The following is a 16,503-nucleotide window of genomic DNA, read 5'->3' as shown; positions in this document are numbered from 1 at the left end:
ACTGAAGGTTTCATTTTCAAGTAAGAATGCTTCTTAAGAACTCAAGTAGGCAGACAGATGATGATTTTAGAGCCCATCTCTACCCATATGTTCAACCAGCTGCTAGAACTTCCACATTCACGCAGAGGCAGAAGCACCAGGGATGGTCTCAAGGTCCTCAAGGATGACCATCTGAAACACAAATCTTTCAGGATTCACCCAAAAAACCCTACAAACTCCCTCGTTCTTGGAAAACATTGCCTTTGCAGGTGTAACCTACACTAATGCAAGGAAGACAAAATAAACGTTGAAAGATGCAAAAAAGCTACATTGCTCTTGAAAATGAAAACTGCGTATACTTAAATGCATGAAGGTAAAGTCACAGATTTTTACCACACATCCATCCTGCACTCCCTGCTCCCCAACAATCTCCTAACAAGGCTAGAAAGCCAGCGTAAGAACCCACTATCTCAAGTTTCCCTTACCGGTTCCTGACAACACACAGCTACCAGGAGAGAGTGAATGCGTGTCCTGAGGCCATCTGATGGAAACCCACATTCCAAGTAGTTTCCAGTTCTCTGCTCAGTAATTAACAGGGTGAAGGAACCACAAACCCAGGGTGAAAAACAGAAGTGAGAGAGTCAGGAGACTATCTAAAGGAAGAAAAGGACAGCAACATATTTTGGCTTCTTATTTCAGAGATGGGTAAGGCTCAGATACACTTAGGCTCAACCATCAAATCCCAAATTACCCATCATAAAACTGAAACAGGATTAAAAATCCAGTAAAAGTAGAATTGCAGAAGTATGATTTTGGGGAGGAGGATTGCAAGCAGACAAAGACTTGTCTGACACGCCACTGACCTAAACTAGCCAGTATCCCAACAGGCAAAACCATAAAAAACTGCCGGAGCCGCCCCCCCCCCCCTCAGGAGGCCCCGCTGCCCTGCACCCCCGCCCTCCCCATAAGGGAAGGGCCACACTCTGCCCTACAGAAAAATTAAACTTTCGGGGATGCAGAGACTTGCGCACAGACCTCACCGCCAGAAACGTCCTGAAACCCGACGCGGGCACCCGGCCGGCGAGGGGCTCCCCCGGGGCCGCTGCCGGGGTGACCCGCGCGCCCCCCCGCCCCTGAGCGCGGCAGCGGGCCAGCTGTCAGGTGATATCCCGCCCCCCCGCTCCCGCGGGGCCCGACACAACGCGTGAGCGCGGCTGTCAGGCTCTCTCCACCCCCGCAGGGCACAGGCCCGGCTTCGGGCGTCCCGCCGGCGCACGGCCTCCGTGCGGGCCCGGCTCCTGTCACCGGGACCCCCCACCCCTTCCGCGCCCCGTTGGCGGGGATACCCCGCCTCCCTCCACGGCGCGGGCCCGGCTGTCAGGGATCCCCCGCCCCCTCCCGGCGCGGGCCCGGCTGTCAGGGAACCCCCGCCCCGCTTCACGCAAGGGCCCTGCCGGGGTCCCCCGCTCCACTTCGGGCGCGGGCCCTGCCGGGGCCCCCCGCGCCCGCCCGCCGCCGGGGATGCCCTGCGCGCGCCAGCGGGGCCCGGGGCGGCGCAGCGGCCCGCGGCGCGGCGAGGATGCGGGGCAGCGCGCGCCTGAGCGCCGGTGCGGGGCGGGGCGGCCCCCGCGGCGGCTCCCCGGCCAGGCTCCCCTCCCCCCGGGCTCCGGGCCTGAGGCGGTCCCAGTCCCCGCCCGCCGCCCGCTCGCCCGCCCGCTCCTCACCGTGTCAGCGACAACACTGCCGGGGCCGAGGACGGGCTCCTCCGCGCCGCATCTTCCCGGCCGCCCGCGCGGACGGGGCCAGGGCGGGACCCGGACCGACCGGCCGCCGCTTCGGCCCTGCTCCGAGCCGAGGCAGCGAAACCAAAATGGCGGCGGCTCCTGCTCCACCGCGAGCGAGCGCCCGGCGCCCCGCCTGCCCCGCGCCCGGCCACACCCCTCCGGGCTAGCCCCGCCCCCGCCGCGAGAGGGTGCCGTTCGCCTAGCGGTGGGCGGGACCCGCGTCATCCCGTCCCGCGCCGCCTGTCCCTGCGCGGGACCCGTACCGGCCTCGCGTCATCCTCGGCCTCTCGCGCGGCGGATCCTGTCAGCGCGGCGCGCCCGCCGCCAGCGGTGAGTGGCGGGGCGCCCGGTGCCCGCCGAGGGGGGGGGGGGATCGCACGGCGCCGGCCGGGGCCCGCGGTCGGCCGCTTGCGTGGGGGCAGCCGCTGCCCGCAGGACCCGTCTCCGAGGCGCGGCGGCTCTGCTTCTGCGGCGGCCGCTCGGGCAGCAGCCGCGTGGAGGCCGGGCCCGCGCCGTGCGGCAGCGTGCGGGCGACTCGGGGGCGGTAATCGGGGCTGCGGGAGGGAGGGGGCAGAGCAGCGGCGGGGGTACAAGGGCTGCAGCCTCTGGTGCCGGGAGGCGAAGAGCGGCTGGTTGCGTTAATTCCCCTTCGCAGCCTTCCCGGGTGTCGCTAATGGCTACCACGTCTAGATCGGTTGAATGACGTACTTTGTGCCTTTCTGCTGTCTCAGTCCTATGTACGTCTAGAAAAAGAGAGAGAAATGGAGCAGAGCACGTGGGAAGGAAAACTGGGGAGAAGGCACGGGGGAGCAGGTCCCCAAAACAGCAGTGCGTATGCAGACATCTGCCGTCCAAAGACCAGAACGCTCTGGTTAGCTCCAAGTTGTGTCTGTCTTCTACTCCAGTGTTTCTGGTGCTTGGCTTCAGGTTCCTGAAGCCAGTAGTAAATATATAGACAGCAAACAACCAGAAAGTTGTTTTTCATTTAGTGTGGAGAGGTGATAGGTTAGGATGACTTAATGAGGTCTGCAAATATAACTTTCAGGGTTCTCTGCATAATTTTTGCTAGCAAATTATATTCCGATCTATAAATCCTCTCCTAAAGACCACAAGCAGACAAGTGTTTTTTCTATAATGGCACAGTATGCTGAGTTGGACGGTTCTTTAACTTGATCCAGTACAAATCAGTGAAGCAGCTGCAGTTTTAATCTATTCTTCTGCTAAGGCTCCTCTCCCATGGATAGAGAAGAGCCCTTACAACTTCTGTTAGTTTAGTCATTCAAGAAGACTGTCAAAATGTTGGGGGTGCCCAAAATAAACAGAAACTTTTGGGTTCTTGTGACTCCTTAATTTTACTAGTTGCATTTGACAAAACAGCTTTCAAATCCCTACTTCCACCTGTAATGTGAAACAAATGGGATACAGTCTCGTGCAGAACTGGATTTCTCCTTCCTCTTCTGCTGTACACACGAGCATGGCATAGAGTAAAATGACTAACACAGCTTCCACAGGCTGATATCTTCATGTATTCTTGAAGCAGCAAAACTGGAGCTTGTTTTTCAAATATGTGTTGTGTGCTCATTGATAGATGAAAGAATGTAAAGCATCTTTACAAAAGTAACGTCCTTCAGTGTGGAGTTATTTTCTCGTTCTATGCAGTAACAGTTGTAAATGCCATTCTATGCAGTTAAATCATCCTTGTCTTGCTTAGTATTAACACTGCAGTTAACCACGGATTCCACCAAGACAGTTATTACTCCAAAGGAATTACAAGGTAACTTTCTCACGTTGAATGCATTGTGTAACTTATTGCAACCAAGGATTCTTAAAGCGTCTTTGTTAGGTATCCTCATTATTTTCTTTCAAGAAAGTGGTATGAAGGAGGCCTTGAATGCTGGCAGAGATGACAGATTTAACTAATTTACTTACCTTTTGGCCTCTGTTTTTGCATCACAATTGCTCGAGTGTTTTCTTTTGGGTTCTTTCTCCTGTTGTAATCAAAGATGGCTGAGCAGTAGATACTAATATCTGATTAGGATGAAGCCAGAAACACAGAAGCACCTTCAGTCTCTGCATTATTCTAGTTTCGTCAAAATAATCACTGTGTAGCCCTTGCTCTTACGTCTCTTAACAGCTGGAATCAAAACAGATGCCCTTTCCCAATAAAAGAATCTGTCTTCCTCACTAGATGAATGAAATATCTTTACTTATAAAGTAAGGGTTTTTTGTAAATGTCTCTCTGAAAAAAGGCAACATAATTAATGTAATATTTTTTTATTAGGCAAATGATGCTGCTTACCAGTAGTCAACTGTAAGAGAATTATATAGTCAACTGCAGAGCATTCTGACAGTTATTTGTGTGCCTAGACTTTAGGCTCTTTGGGCAGGAACGATTCTCTCCCAGTATAAGATACATTAAACATAATAAAAAAATGAAAAAATCCACTTCTGTCTCTGCAGAAAAAATGCTGAGAAGTCTGAAAGGACTCGTCTACCATCCTCTAAAGGTAAGTCCTGTAACAGCATGATGCTGCTTCCAATATTTCAGCTGTCCCATGACCTAGAAGGACAATTTACAACTGTAAAAAGTGAGATTCTTCTTACTTTTGTCATCTAAAAACTTGGTGTCTCCTATAAGCTGGTTGCATAAACTCCCATTATGGGCAAAGGAAAGAGAGACTGCTTGTCTGTGTTACTCCTTCTACGTTTCTCTCCGTTGGCTGGACAGAGAGAACATGAAAATGAGCCTGGCTAGTTGGCTTAAATAAGACATTGTTAGAAGACTAAAGTTTAGCATTCTGAAATGTCCAGAATGCTGAAATTCTGCTTCTTCAGTGCAAGTGTTTCTCAGAAAACAGAGAATCTACTTGCTCTGCGCTGCTGGAAAGTGCAAAGGAAGAAGCCCTCTATAGAGAACAGAACCACCAGCCTTTCACAAAGCCTGTGTTGCTGGTGGGAAGATGATTTTGCCAAAGATGGCTCAATGCTTTAGGTGGGTGCAGGAATATTAGCTCTGCCACAACGACACGGCAGCACTATGTTATCAGTAAAGCTTCCTTATATTATGAACGCCATAATGAATTAACGTTGCATATCTGGAATGACTTCCTAATGGTAAAGAATTTCAGTTGGTTCGTTTGTTGTTGTCTTTTAAATGCTTTTTCACTAGTACATAGTGATATGCAGCCATTAAAGAGGATGGCTGTATAACTACTAGTTTCCAGAGACAAGATTCTGGTTGTACTGTACTGTACTTATGATGGCAGCCTTTATGAAATAAACAGTCTTTTCTAGAGACTAAGATATGTGTAATCATGTAGGAACAGCTCCACCTTATGGCACATGACTTTGTGATTAATCTCCACGTACCACGTGATAGTTTGCTGCCATTTCAGGGATCTGAATTAGATTACTCTGTTCTTTGGCAGATGGAAAGATACTATAAAATCCACTTTGCAGTACGAGCGTAAACTGCATTAAAAGATGACGTGAAAATGTGAGAACCTTATGTACATGTTAGGATTTACTACGCTGAGCTCTAAATTGAGCCAGAAAGGTATATGTATATGTTTCTGGCATTCTGTGTGAAGCCAAGGGGATCAGTGATAAGCCACTGTCTTCTGTTGAGGAGGAGGGAATGAGTGGCATGTTGCTCCTATGAAGTCAGAGTATATAATGCATTAGCAGTGGTATTCTAGGTCACTCAGAGGTATTCTTGTAGCCTGTTAGAAACACAGATGTACTGTCGTGGTTTAAGCCAGCCGGCAGCTCAAACAACCACACAGCTGTTCGCTTACTGTCCCCCACAGTGGGATGGGGGAGAGAATCGAAAAGAAAAAGGTAAAACTTGTGGGTTGAGATAAAGACAGTTTATAGGACAGAAAAGGAAGAGAATAATAGTAATAATAATAAAAGAATATACAAAACAAGTGATGCACAGCACAACTTACCACCCAGAGCCGATGCTCAGCTAGTTTCCAAGCTGTACCGCCTCCCGGCCCACCCCCCAGTTATTTACAGAGCATCATGTCATATGGTATGGAATATCCCTTTGGCCAGTCTGGTCAGCTGTCCTGGCCATGTCCCCTCCCAGCTTCCTGGGTGCCCCCCACCTTCTCATTGGCAGGGCAGTGTGAGAAGCTGAAAAGTCCTCGACTGCTTGGCAACAACTAAAATATTAGTGTGTTATCAGCATTATTCTCATCCTAAATCCAAACCACAGCACTGTACCAGCTGTTAGGGAGAAAATTATCTCGTATCATTGCTGTAACCAGGACATCCACTTGGGCATGAATTTTGTAAACAGAAATGCAGTAATTCATGAAATGCTAGTCTGTATCTCTCAAATTCAGGCTGTGAGTAGTGTTGTATTCACTACTGTAGGAGTTTGTCTTGATTTTGTACCACTTCAAAGAGTTTGGAAGAATTTCATGTCTCCAGGTACTTAGAAGCTGCTTCTACAGTCCAGTGCAAGCTACAGGCCACAAAGGAAAAGTTCCAAAGCACTACAAGGCCAGATGTTGATTTTGGGAAAGACCTATCATGCTAAGGCTCAAAGAAGTGCTGTTCTAAACCTGTGTTCTTCCAGAATAAAGATGTAGTACTTTAAAGATATGTTCTGTTGATGGAAAAATAGAAATTCTGTGTACTTGGCTGCAAGAACAGAGGACTGGACTTCAAGACATATCCCTCTCACACTTGCATCCTGTCTTGCTGTGCTGTCTTATACTCCCTTCACAGAACTTAGTAGGAACTGGCTGTTGTACCATAGAGAATCCAGCCCCTGCTGATCTTCTGTGCTTTTAAAGAAGTGGTATTGCTAATAATGGTCTGACTAAGTATCATTCAACTAAAGTCTTGAGCTGAGTCCAGACACACAGAAAAACTGAACGTGGTTCAGAGCAAGAAGTTAATCAATCCTTGCTTAATTTTCATTCACTGTTACACAGGTCAGGCACGAAGATTTGTATGGTACTGCAGAAAAAGGATGTCCACAGAGCAGTAAGCTTGTCTTTTAAATGAACAAAGCTCACAGCCCCAAGACCTTCACTTGAGATTTGAGGAGGAGGGAATGGGGGATGTTCAAAGAAAATGAGAGGGACTGTGATTCCAGGCTAGAAATGACCTAGGGCTGACATTTTCTAGGTGAATAGGTGACAATAGTTGCTTGCTCTAGTTATTCATGTATTAAATTAGCATATTAGTGCCTTGCTCTAGGCTGTAAATTAAGTCACTTCTGTGGACTTAAAACTAAACATAGCCAAGACAGACATCCTAATTGATCGTTTGGATTTGAGGAGGAGAAGACCATTGTGAGAATAAGAGAAGGTGGCGTTAAAATATGATGACGAAAGCGACTATTTAGTGATCTCCCATATTTACATTGCAGTAGTTTGTTCTATAGGTATCTAGTGTTGAGTACAAACCAGTTTAATTCCTTCTCTAAAAGAGGAGTGCTGAAATGCTGATTCAGGAGTCCACTGTGTCTTTAACGTGGGGTGTGGGGTAATCAGACATTACACTTTCTCCTGAGCACTTGTGGCTTTCAGATGACCCCCTGAGAAAACTCAGATGACAGCAGAGTTGCATCATGCCATGGAGAACTGAAACAGCTGTTCCTGTCTCTAAACTTTAGTTTATGGCTACTCTCATCTCTGCAGACAGACAAAATAGGAAACAACTTGCTCTGTTTAGAGTGGAGCTTGCAACTGTTCCAGTCAGTAATATGAAGGGTGGCTTTCAGTTTTGCTTGCTTTGGTCACTGCCTCTGGAGTATACGCTTTTTTTATTCATTGACAAATGCTCATATTTTCTTTCACCATAACATAATAAAATGCTTGTCCTTCTACTACTCACTTTCTTGCCTATTTTGGCTAGGCTTACAGGCATGCTTCAGCAGTCTGTCTACAGAAAAAAAGAATTAATCAGCTTAGCTGGCTGTTTCAGTTTCTCAGCCATGTCTGTATTATAATGAAAGAACCTGTATGCAGGGACACAGTTTAGGAAAATCAGTGCAGGGAATGTAATTATAAATATCAAATAGTGGGCAGCACTGCACTAATCCCTCAATAATTGAGGTGATTATGGATTACTAGACAGCTTGAATTTTCAAGGTACTAGCTACTATTCATCAATGTAGGCAGAAACATTGTGGGAACTTCCCAGCAATAAGACCTTAATGGCTGTACTTGTGCTCTTAAACAATCTCAAGGGGATAACTTTCAGGTACAGGGCTTGGCTCTCTAGAGGACTTAAGGGGGTAGAGGACTTAAGTGAATGGAAACGGTTTAGAAGCAGGCATTTAAACGTGAAACGTGGGTTTTCATGATAAATTTACATTCTAATGATGAATTTTTATTCTAATTGCAGAGAATTCTATTCTGTATTGCATGCTACCTTGATCATAATGTGCATGCAATGAGTGTACAAAACAAACTACTACCTGGATTTTTTACTAGATCTTTGACTGCTGATAAGTTTGTTGTCTGTTTGCCTTTTTCCTTCCTCAGTTGTACCACGGGTACGCCCTCCATACAGCAGCCAAGGATTGCTTAAGTTCCGTTGTCAACCAGGATGCCCAAACACTGGCAGAAAGACCAAGAGCAATTTTCTATACCAGCGAGAACAACCCGGTGAGTTACTGCCACAATTGTTACTGTCAGACGAAGTGCCAAAATTCCATCAGTCTGTCTGTGGACATGCTGGAGCCAGGAGTGCTTACTGGATTGTGTTGTTCTAGTAAACCTACGGGAGGGGGGTACGCTGACCTGACGAGAGACCACGATCCCCAGCCCAAAGGAAAACAGGCCATGGCTGTGCCGTGCATCTGCCTGCGTTTAAACAAGACAGTGCTGGTCCTGTGCCTGAAAGCTCCTGGGAACAAGTATTGATTCTTTCTCTATAGTTGCATAGATGAGAGGCTGTGTATTGCAGAAGGTCAGATGTGGCTTAGTTTGTCATCAGACACCATTAATTTCAACTCCAGGGTTATTCTTCCCTGACTAACCTCCCCAAATTGGCTATGAAGAGGGATAAAAAACACACCCCAGATGACCTCAGCACAGCACAGCTCTCCAGCATCATAATTCCAGCCTCATGCTCTCTGTCTCAAGCACAAAATGAAGTGGAATAAATGAATGGAATAGGCCTTTGAGGTGCTTTTCTGCTGCCTCTGTAATTGGAGTCTTTCAATACTGATTCCTCTGGGGTCTCTATGGAAACAGCAGCATGCAGATGATCTTACTCACGTGATGCGAGTGTCTCTATAGATTGCACAGAAGAGTCCAGATGGCAAGGATTGTCCCCACTGTCCTGTGCCTACCACTTACGTTGCCAGGCAACTGGCTTTGGCATTCTGACTTCACGTGCCTGATGTTTGGCGACAACCGCCACTGCTTATTAATTTATCAGATCAGCGTTCCTCAGACTTGCTGTACTGCAGATCGCGTATTGCAGCAGAGGCTCTGCTGGCTCGCTTCATCAGCAAACCCGACAGCTCTGACTGCACCCGTACTTGTGCACCATAAAGTCCCATTAAAAATGGGATTAAGATGACCAGATGAAAACTAAATTTTTAATAAGACTTGGCTTTTATATACCTTTCCATTAGCAAAACTCAAAGTGACTAAACATGAGGATAAAGATACTGACCCAGTTTACAGATTTAGGAGCTGAAGAGTGAAGGAATTTGCCCAAGGTTATGCAGCAAGTCAGTGATGAAACTGAGAAGGAAAATGGTCTCTGGAGTACCACTCTTCTGTTTGAGTCCATAGATAACGCTGCCATGCAAAAACACAGGTGCTGTTAGTCTGTGTCCAACACATGCAGGAAAACTCCAGGGAATCCAGCCCAGAGTTTGAAATACAGCTCTGTGTGGAAAAAAGACTGAAGACTCTCTTAATAGTTGTCCTCTTTAGTCTATCGCCAAGTAACATCTCCTTACAGCCGAGGAGCTATTGACTAGCCAGCTTTTTAAAATTTTCTTCCTGTTGCTAAGATTTACTGACCAATACACACCAGACTGGCAACTCAAGCAGCTTAGAGGGCAGTTTGCTGAAGTTACCAAATGGTTTCTTCATATAAATAGTTTGGCAAACTGGTGGGTACCTCAAATCCTGCAGCTGTACCAAGGTAAACCATACAGTCCAGGATACATTGCCCTGTCCTCAGTAAGGTATGGAATAGGGGTGTGGTAACCATGGGCTTTTTTGGGGGGGGCAGAAGATAAGAGAATAGGCATGTTGCATGGTGGAAGACTGAAAATCTGGTCTGAAGAAAGGGAAGGAGACTAACATGTAGCAAGAATCCCAGGGCTAGAGAATTCATGGATCTGCAATAGAGCCACAGCAGTTGTGCATGAAGAATCCATCAAGGAACCAGGACAATCAAAATATTCATGACAAAAGCAGGCAGTAGTCAAACCTGTGGGTACAGCTGCTCGCATGGCTTCACGTGAGGAATACAGCAGGCGGCCAGGTCAGGGTCACAACTTCCCCCCCCCCCCCATTCATTCTGGTTGAACCATTTGTCAGCCAGACTGCCCAGGTGAGCGACCAAGCCCACACCAGTATTTTCTCATCTATTCTGGGCCTCAGTAAATTAAGCCCTGGGTCTACACCAAAGGTAATAAGGAATACAAGAAAAGTCCGGGTCAGTCCCTAAATCTGCTAAAGCTGGCAGAAATAATGCTGCTTTTTCTTTCTGAATAATAAATAAAACTACTTTTCCTGGATCATTATTATGCAAAATAAAGAAAGAGATTGGCCTGCCCAAGAATATAGAGGAGGACTTTTTTACTTTAAATCCAAGGAAAAGTGCAGAAAGTGCATAGCAAGACACAATATAAGCTTCAAAGCTTGGCACAAAGCTGCTAAAAAAGCCAGACAAAGGTTGGCACAAAAGTTGCTAAAAGTCACAAGGAAGTACTGCAGAATAATCTATATGCTGTCCTAATTAATTTTCTATATTAGATGTTAGAAAAAATTCTTTCCTGTTAGAGTGGTGAGGTACTGGAACAGGTTGCCCAAAAAGGTTGTGGATGCCCCATCCCTGGAAGTGTTTAAGACCAGGTTGGATGGGGCTTTAGGCAACATGGTCTAGTGGAGGGTGTCCCTGCCTGCAGCGGGGCGGTTGGAACTACATGATCTTTAAGGTCCTTTCCAACCCAAACCATTCTATGATTCTAATTACACAAGACACGACGACTGATGACTAGACCAAGAGTAAATAAGTGCTTTGCAACCATGGCATGGTAGGAAGATAGAACAATTAAAGGAAAAAGGATGTATAACAAGGGATGAAACAGGGATTAACTTTCAAGATACCAGTAACAACTGCTTCTTAGAGTGCATAGTCAGAGATCTCAACGTAGTCACTACAAATAAATGCAGAATGACGCGAGTCCGCTGGAGGACCGACCACTTATGTCACAACAAGGGACTTGAAATTAGTGCCCCAGAAAACAGAGTTCTCAAGCAACCAGTACTAGTTAAAAAGCCAAATGGCACAGTAGGAATTATTATTGAGAAACACCAAAGAACAAACAGAAAACATAATTTTGTCGCAGACTTAAAGAAAGTAAATTTGAATTGATCAGATAACTCAAAAGGGGATCGTACTACTGTTAAGATATTGTGGTCACCAGAAGTACAAGTAATAGAATAAATAAAACAATAAAAGATTAGGTAAATTCAGGAAGCATAGGGCTACCGATGCTCACAAAACACAATGCTTCATATACGAGCTCAAGGAATCCCTTTATTGTTGATTGCCAGGCAGGACATTCTTTCTTTAGATTCCTCCTAAGCATCTGCCAGTAGTGTCCTGACACTACGATTCCTGCTTTACTTTAATATGCTAGTTCTTCTGACTCAGTAAGTAGATTCTTGCTTTGATTGAGTATTCCCTCCCTGTTCCCTTCTCTATCCAGAAGGGATACAGGCCTTCTGTATCCAGAAAAATGGTAACAGACTTGCCCGAGTGTTACAGTTTGCATTTTACCTTCCCAGGCCAACCACGCGGAACACCACGAGGGTCGCCATTATAGCATTCCGCTTGAGGAGGTGAAGGCTGTGTTTCCACATGGACTGCCCTACCGCTTCCAGCTGCAGGTACTTTGTCTTAGTGCAGATTTGTAGGGAATGGACTGGTATGTGGGAAGAACCAGACCCATTGCTTCGCTATGATGCTTTCCTGTTGGAATAAGGGAGAGCGATGTGCTGCGAGAACGCAATTATTCCTGGTCCTTACTGTTCTACATTTAAAAGGTATCAGTCAACCTAACCAGAATAGTGGCAGAAGGGTGTGAGGATTCCACCTTAGGCAACATTCTATCCAAAATTTTTCGTCTCTAACTTCTGACTATGTAATAAATGACAGAAATATTTTCCACAGTTAACAGTTCTGTATGAAACAGGCTGTCTCATGAAGTAAGTTTATATCAGCAACAAAAAAATCTTCTTGATTTCTGTTGTGAGACAGATCATGCTGTGACTGGATCCGGCTTCGTAAGCAGCTAACGTAGACAGCCTACTTGAGTTTAGGAACAGATTTCTTGTCTGTGAGTAATTCTAGGTGGTTGACTTTTGATTCATTGACAGCCCAGGTGGTCTAACCTCAATTTCTGGGAAGGTGATGGAACAGCTAATCCTGGAAACCATTTCCAGGCACACAAAGGACAAGAAAGTCCTCAGGGGCAGCCAGCATGGCTTCACCAAGGGGAGGTCATGCTTTCCAACTTGATAAACTTCTGTGATGATATAACTGGCCTGGTAGACAAGGGGAGAGCAGGGGGACGCTCATACTCTGCCCAGTGCCAGTCAGAGATGGAGTCACATCAGCAGCGGCCGTCATATGCCGACACCTGGCTTCTTGTTCACATTCTGCTCCTTTTCTCAGATTAAGACCTTCAATGAAGCCTGCCTGATGGTGCGAAAACCAGCTCTAGAACTTTTCACTTACCTGAAAAACTCCAACTTCGCACACCCAGCTGTCAGATACGTGATCTGTATCTTTTATCTCTTACTTGATGGTAGAATGCAAATTAAATGCAAGGAGGTGAGTTTACACAGATGAGGGTGATGTTTTGATCCTATGCTGACCACTGTGGTTTACTCTTCAGGAGGTGGTTCTACCATACCTCTGTTGTCAGCAAAGCTAGTCCGAGAAGTTCATGAACCTCATATACTTTTATTTTAAGCCAGATTTGGCTCATGGCACAGACCCACAAATAGGGCACAACTAAGGGAATGGGAATCATCAGCTCTGATATAGTGGGGTGGGAGGATACAGAGAGAAGGAGCTCTTTTGGCTAGGTTTGCTGCTGAATAAAAGCACAATGGAATGCCATCCCTGCTTTTACGACCTTTGAACTTCCTTTATGCCTTTTGCAAAAGGAGAAATTGAAGAGGTTTTTTTGGAGACTTTCCTTGACAGTTCGTGTTGGAGATGGTGAGAAAGGAACAGGGAAAACCATGACTCTGTGTCACGTGGTTCATTACTGCACAAGGCAAGGCTGGCTGGTGCTGCACATCCCAGACGGTAAGAACAGCGACGCTGTCTGTGTCCCTACATCAAATGCACTTCTTGATCTGGTGTAGGGTAGGCTACAGCAAATTGTCATTGTTTTTTCCATAGCAGAGAAGGCTTATAAAGCACCCCACCCCCCCAAATAAAGTAGAACATAATAAGTTATTTTCACGTGCTCTCACATGCTTATAGTCAGTCTTTTTTCCCTATTGTTAATGAGTGTGACAGGAGACATACTGTGTGTGGGTCTGTGTGGCCGCCTCTGTTCCCATGGGAGAGAGGGTCCAATAAGGGTGGCAGACTTTTCTTACCAGCGTAGCAGAATAAGGATAAGAGATACAAACACACACCCCACCATCCAGCTCGTACAATTATTTTGACTTAAAAAACCCAAAACACAACTGTTTTATTTTGCTTACAGCTCATCTCTGGGTGAAAAACTGCAGGGAGCTTATGCAGTCTTCCTATAACAAAGAACGGCTTGATCAGCCTTTGCAAGCATCTTTCTGGCTCAAGAACTTCAAAACCTCAAATGAGCGCTTCCTAAAAGAGGTCTGTAGAGCCTGTCAAGTTATTCTGGTTAGTAGCTAAGACCTACAGGATCATCTCTCGGGGACTGCACGTGCTTCCTGTTATCGAGCACCTTGACACGAATTCTAGATTTGCTCATTTCCCAGAAACGCTTCATGTATTAATGCATGCACTGACATTGCATTAAAGCCCAGTATAATTGTAGTTCTCTTACTGCAGATAAAAACACAAAAAAAATATGTGTGGGGCAAACGAGAAAGCACAGAGGAGGGCAGACCATTGGGTGAAGTGGTGGAGCAGGTAAGGAACAACAAGTGCTTCTGGCTTTGTCTCACCTTTTATTAGAAGGTCCCATCATTGTGTTTTAAGAACAAATTGCTTCTAAACATCTTACTAATACCAGTTCTAGGAAGTGGAAGGCATTTGCCTATCAACAAGGTGGCTACAAAAACCATTGTGGAAGATGTGATGGGTCTGTAAAGGACTGTACCCAGAACTTGGGTCGAAGCAAAAATTAGAATTTGAAAGTTCCTACTACTTTGATGCTCAGTACCTTAGACCAGATTGCACCTTTGAAAGGAATGAACGGACAATTGACTGTCATCTGTTCCTTCCCTCTTAGAAAGGGCAGACAGTGCCCAAAGTTGCCAGCATGATATATCAACAAGAAAACCAACCCAAGTTATGTGCCTTTTCCTACTTAAAGGGTTTGGCTCGCGTGAGAAATGCCAGTGATGCTGTGGGGGTTGTGCTGAAAGAGATAAAGCAGCAATGTCAGCTTGGCTCGTTCCGACTTCTCGTGGCAGTGGACGGCGTCAATGCTCTCTGGGGAAGGACTACGTTAAAGAAGGAAGACAAAAGCCCCGTAAGAAGTGACTATTCTGATGATGTTTCTGCATTCCTGCGGCAAGGCAGAGCAGGGGAGGGTGTTTGTTCATTTTTAAGTTCTACAGTAATCCCTGAAAGGCGTACGTTTGGTTTTGCTAGCTTGGAGAGACCTGCAAAATTCATAACGTATTTAGGCTGTTTTTACTGAAGAAAGTTCTTTCAGTAAGAAAAAAGGCCACGTCTGTCTTTGTTAGAGCAGGAAAGGTCTGGGCATTTCTCCACGTAACATTACGAAGGCTGATGTTACAGTGCTAAGTCGAAGCAAAGAAAAAAATGCATCTAAATGATGCAGATGATCCTTCCAGTTTAATTTAAAGTAGAGGAGGGAAATTTAAGTCTCTGATAGAAACTGCTGGCAAAAAAAGTAATGCAGACAATCTTCCCCAGGTTTCTCCAGAGGAGCTGACGCTTGTGTACAACCTAAGGAAGATGATGAGGAATGACTGGGTGAGTTCAGTCTGTACTGCGGGGCGTGTTATTCTCAGCAATTAAAGCTACACACCAGTAAGCATAAAGCTACAAATCTAACATTGCACTGTTCCTTCAGCGGAGAGCGTGAGCACAGTGCAACTGTTAAGGGTTAGTATCTCATCAGTGGTTCCGACATCACCCAAAGAGAGTAAGAACGTAACAAAATGCTTTTCTTGATGACTGTGCCAGACTCCAGTTTATGACTCGTACTTCCCAAGCTAGAGGTATTTAATAACCCTTAATGACACTTTGGTTTATGATTTTTTTGAGCTAATGAGAACTTCCAGTTCCTAAAAAGAACTGTTAAACTTCTTGCTATAGGAGGTCAACTCCTGCTGCTGCTGCTTCTCCAATCCCCTGGGTGTAGCATCTCTTAACAGGTAGTCTTCAGAGTTGAAAGTATACAGAAAAGTCCTTTTTCAGGTATTGCAGTTGTGAGAACGACACGTTTGAATGCCAGCACTGGAAACGCCAGATGCTGCACGTAGACTTGGAGTAGCCAGGGCTCGTGTAGCTAGGAACATTTTAGTAAGTCCATCATATAGAATTTTGGAATTGAAGTAACTGTAACATCAAAGAAGAAAACACTTCACTCGTTCTCAGGATCAGCCCGTAAGTATTTCACAGATGCTCTGTTAGCGGCTCAGGGGGTTTCTGATGTGCCTTTCCTGCAGCACGGCGGTGCCGTGGTGACCACCCTCAGCCAGACCGGCTCTCTCTTCAGACCCAGTTCTGCCTACTTGCCCCAGGAGCTGCTGGGAAAGGTGAGCCCTGGCCTCTAACGCGCACAAATCCCGGCCGGGGGAACCGCTCCCCCTCCCCGTTCTCTGGATTAACTGCGCTGCGGCCGAGCGCGCCCTGTCCCCGAGAGCTGCCGCGGCAGGACGGGGCGCGGCCCGGGCCTCACCCCTGCTCGGTTTCCCTTCCCAGGAGGGGTTCGACGCGCTGGACCCCTTCGTCCCGGTCCCGGTCCCCAACTACAGCCCGCGGGAGTTCGAGAGCTGCTACCGCTACTACCTCGACCGCAAGTGGCTGCAGCACGAGAAGGGTGAGCGCCCCCCGGACCGGCCGGCTTCCCTCAGCGGCGGCGGAGGGCCGGGGGTCCCGGGGGAGGCCCCACCCCCAACGCACCTTCTGTCTTGCAGCACACACGGAGGACGGCAAGGAGGAGCTGCGGTTCCTGAGCGGCTCCAACCCGCGGCAGCTGGAGCGGCTGTCGGCGCCCCTGTAGCGCAATAAAGGCCGGAGCGCCAGCGGCTGTCGGTGTCGGTGTCCGTGTCCGTCTGCGGGGGGGGGGGGGGGCGGGGGGCGGGACGGGGGCAGG

At 47.0% G+C, this 16,503-nt stretch overlaps 2 protein-coding genes and 1 long non-coding RNA gene across 13 annotated transcripts in view; 1 reads left to right on the top strand and 2 right to left on the bottom strand.

The window, feature by feature from the left end:
* Positions 1 to 1,898, bottom strand: part of ASH1L (ASH1 like histone lysine methyltransferase) — a 64,785-nt gene extending 62,887 nt beyond the window's left edge. For 2 of the 4 annotated variants that reach the window (XM_054806052.1, XM_054806054.1), the window contains exon 1: positions 1,704 to 1,898. The gene's annotated coding sequence lies outside the window, so the exon portion shown is untranslated. Of the gene's footprint in view, positions 1 to 464; positions 633 to 1,703 lie in introns of all 4 variants that reach the window. The other 2 variants (XM_054806053.1, XM_054806056.1) reach the window with 2 other exon arrangements.
* A 78-nt stretch (positions 1,899 to 1,976) lies between these two features.
* Positions 1,977 to 16,441, top strand: DAP3 (death associated protein 3). 8 transcript variants are annotated; one of them, XM_054806067.1, is made up of 14 exons: positions 2,362 to 2,591; positions 3,475 to 3,537; positions 4,224 to 4,270; positions 8,273 to 8,395; positions 11,771 to 11,872; positions 12,660 to 12,818; positions 13,157 to 13,301; positions 13,711 to 13,841; positions 14,040 to 14,120; positions 14,527 to 14,685; positions 15,096 to 15,155; positions 15,854 to 15,943; positions 16,110 to 16,227; positions 16,325 to 16,441. In XM_054806067.1, the coding sequence occupies exons 1-14, from the start codon at positions 2,525 to 2,527 to the stop codon at positions 16,408 to 16,410; spliced, it is 1,431 nt and encodes a 476-aa protein (XP_054662042.1). In that variant the 5' UTR covers positions 2,362 to 2,524; the 3' UTR covers positions 16,411 to 16,441. The 8 variants fall into 8 exon arrangements, 7 of the variants coding, with proteins under 7 accessions (XP_054662047.1, XP_054662046.1, XP_054662049.1 ...); XM_054806068.1 differs by having other exon boundaries at positions 2,363 to 2,634; positions 3,451 to 3,537; positions 16,325 to 16,433; XM_054806069.1 differs by having other exon boundaries at positions 2,367 to 2,591; positions 12,660 to 12,768; positions 13,209 to 13,301; positions 16,325 to 16,433.
* LOC129197540 (uncharacterized) lies at positions 13,721 to 16,439 on the bottom strand. The gene is made up of 3 exons (XR_008574343.1): positions 16,311 to 16,439; positions 14,050 to 15,743; positions 13,721 to 13,852 (listed from the first exon to the last, which is right to left on the bottom strand). It is a non-coding gene; the product is annotated as an uncharacterized LOC129197540 (long non-coding RNA).
* Positions 16,442 to 16,503: the final 62 nt, after the last annotated feature.

Source organism: Grus americana, chromosome 29 (assembly GCF_028858705.1).
Source record: "Grus americana isolate bGruAme1 chromosome 29, bGruAme1.mat, whole genome shotgun sequence".
Lineage (NCBI taxonomy): Eukaryota > Metazoa > Chordata > Aves > Gruiformes > Gruidae > Grus > Grus americana.
The sequence above is the reverse complement of the archived record's forward strand: the minus strand, read 5'-3'. Positions and strand labels throughout refer to the sequence as shown.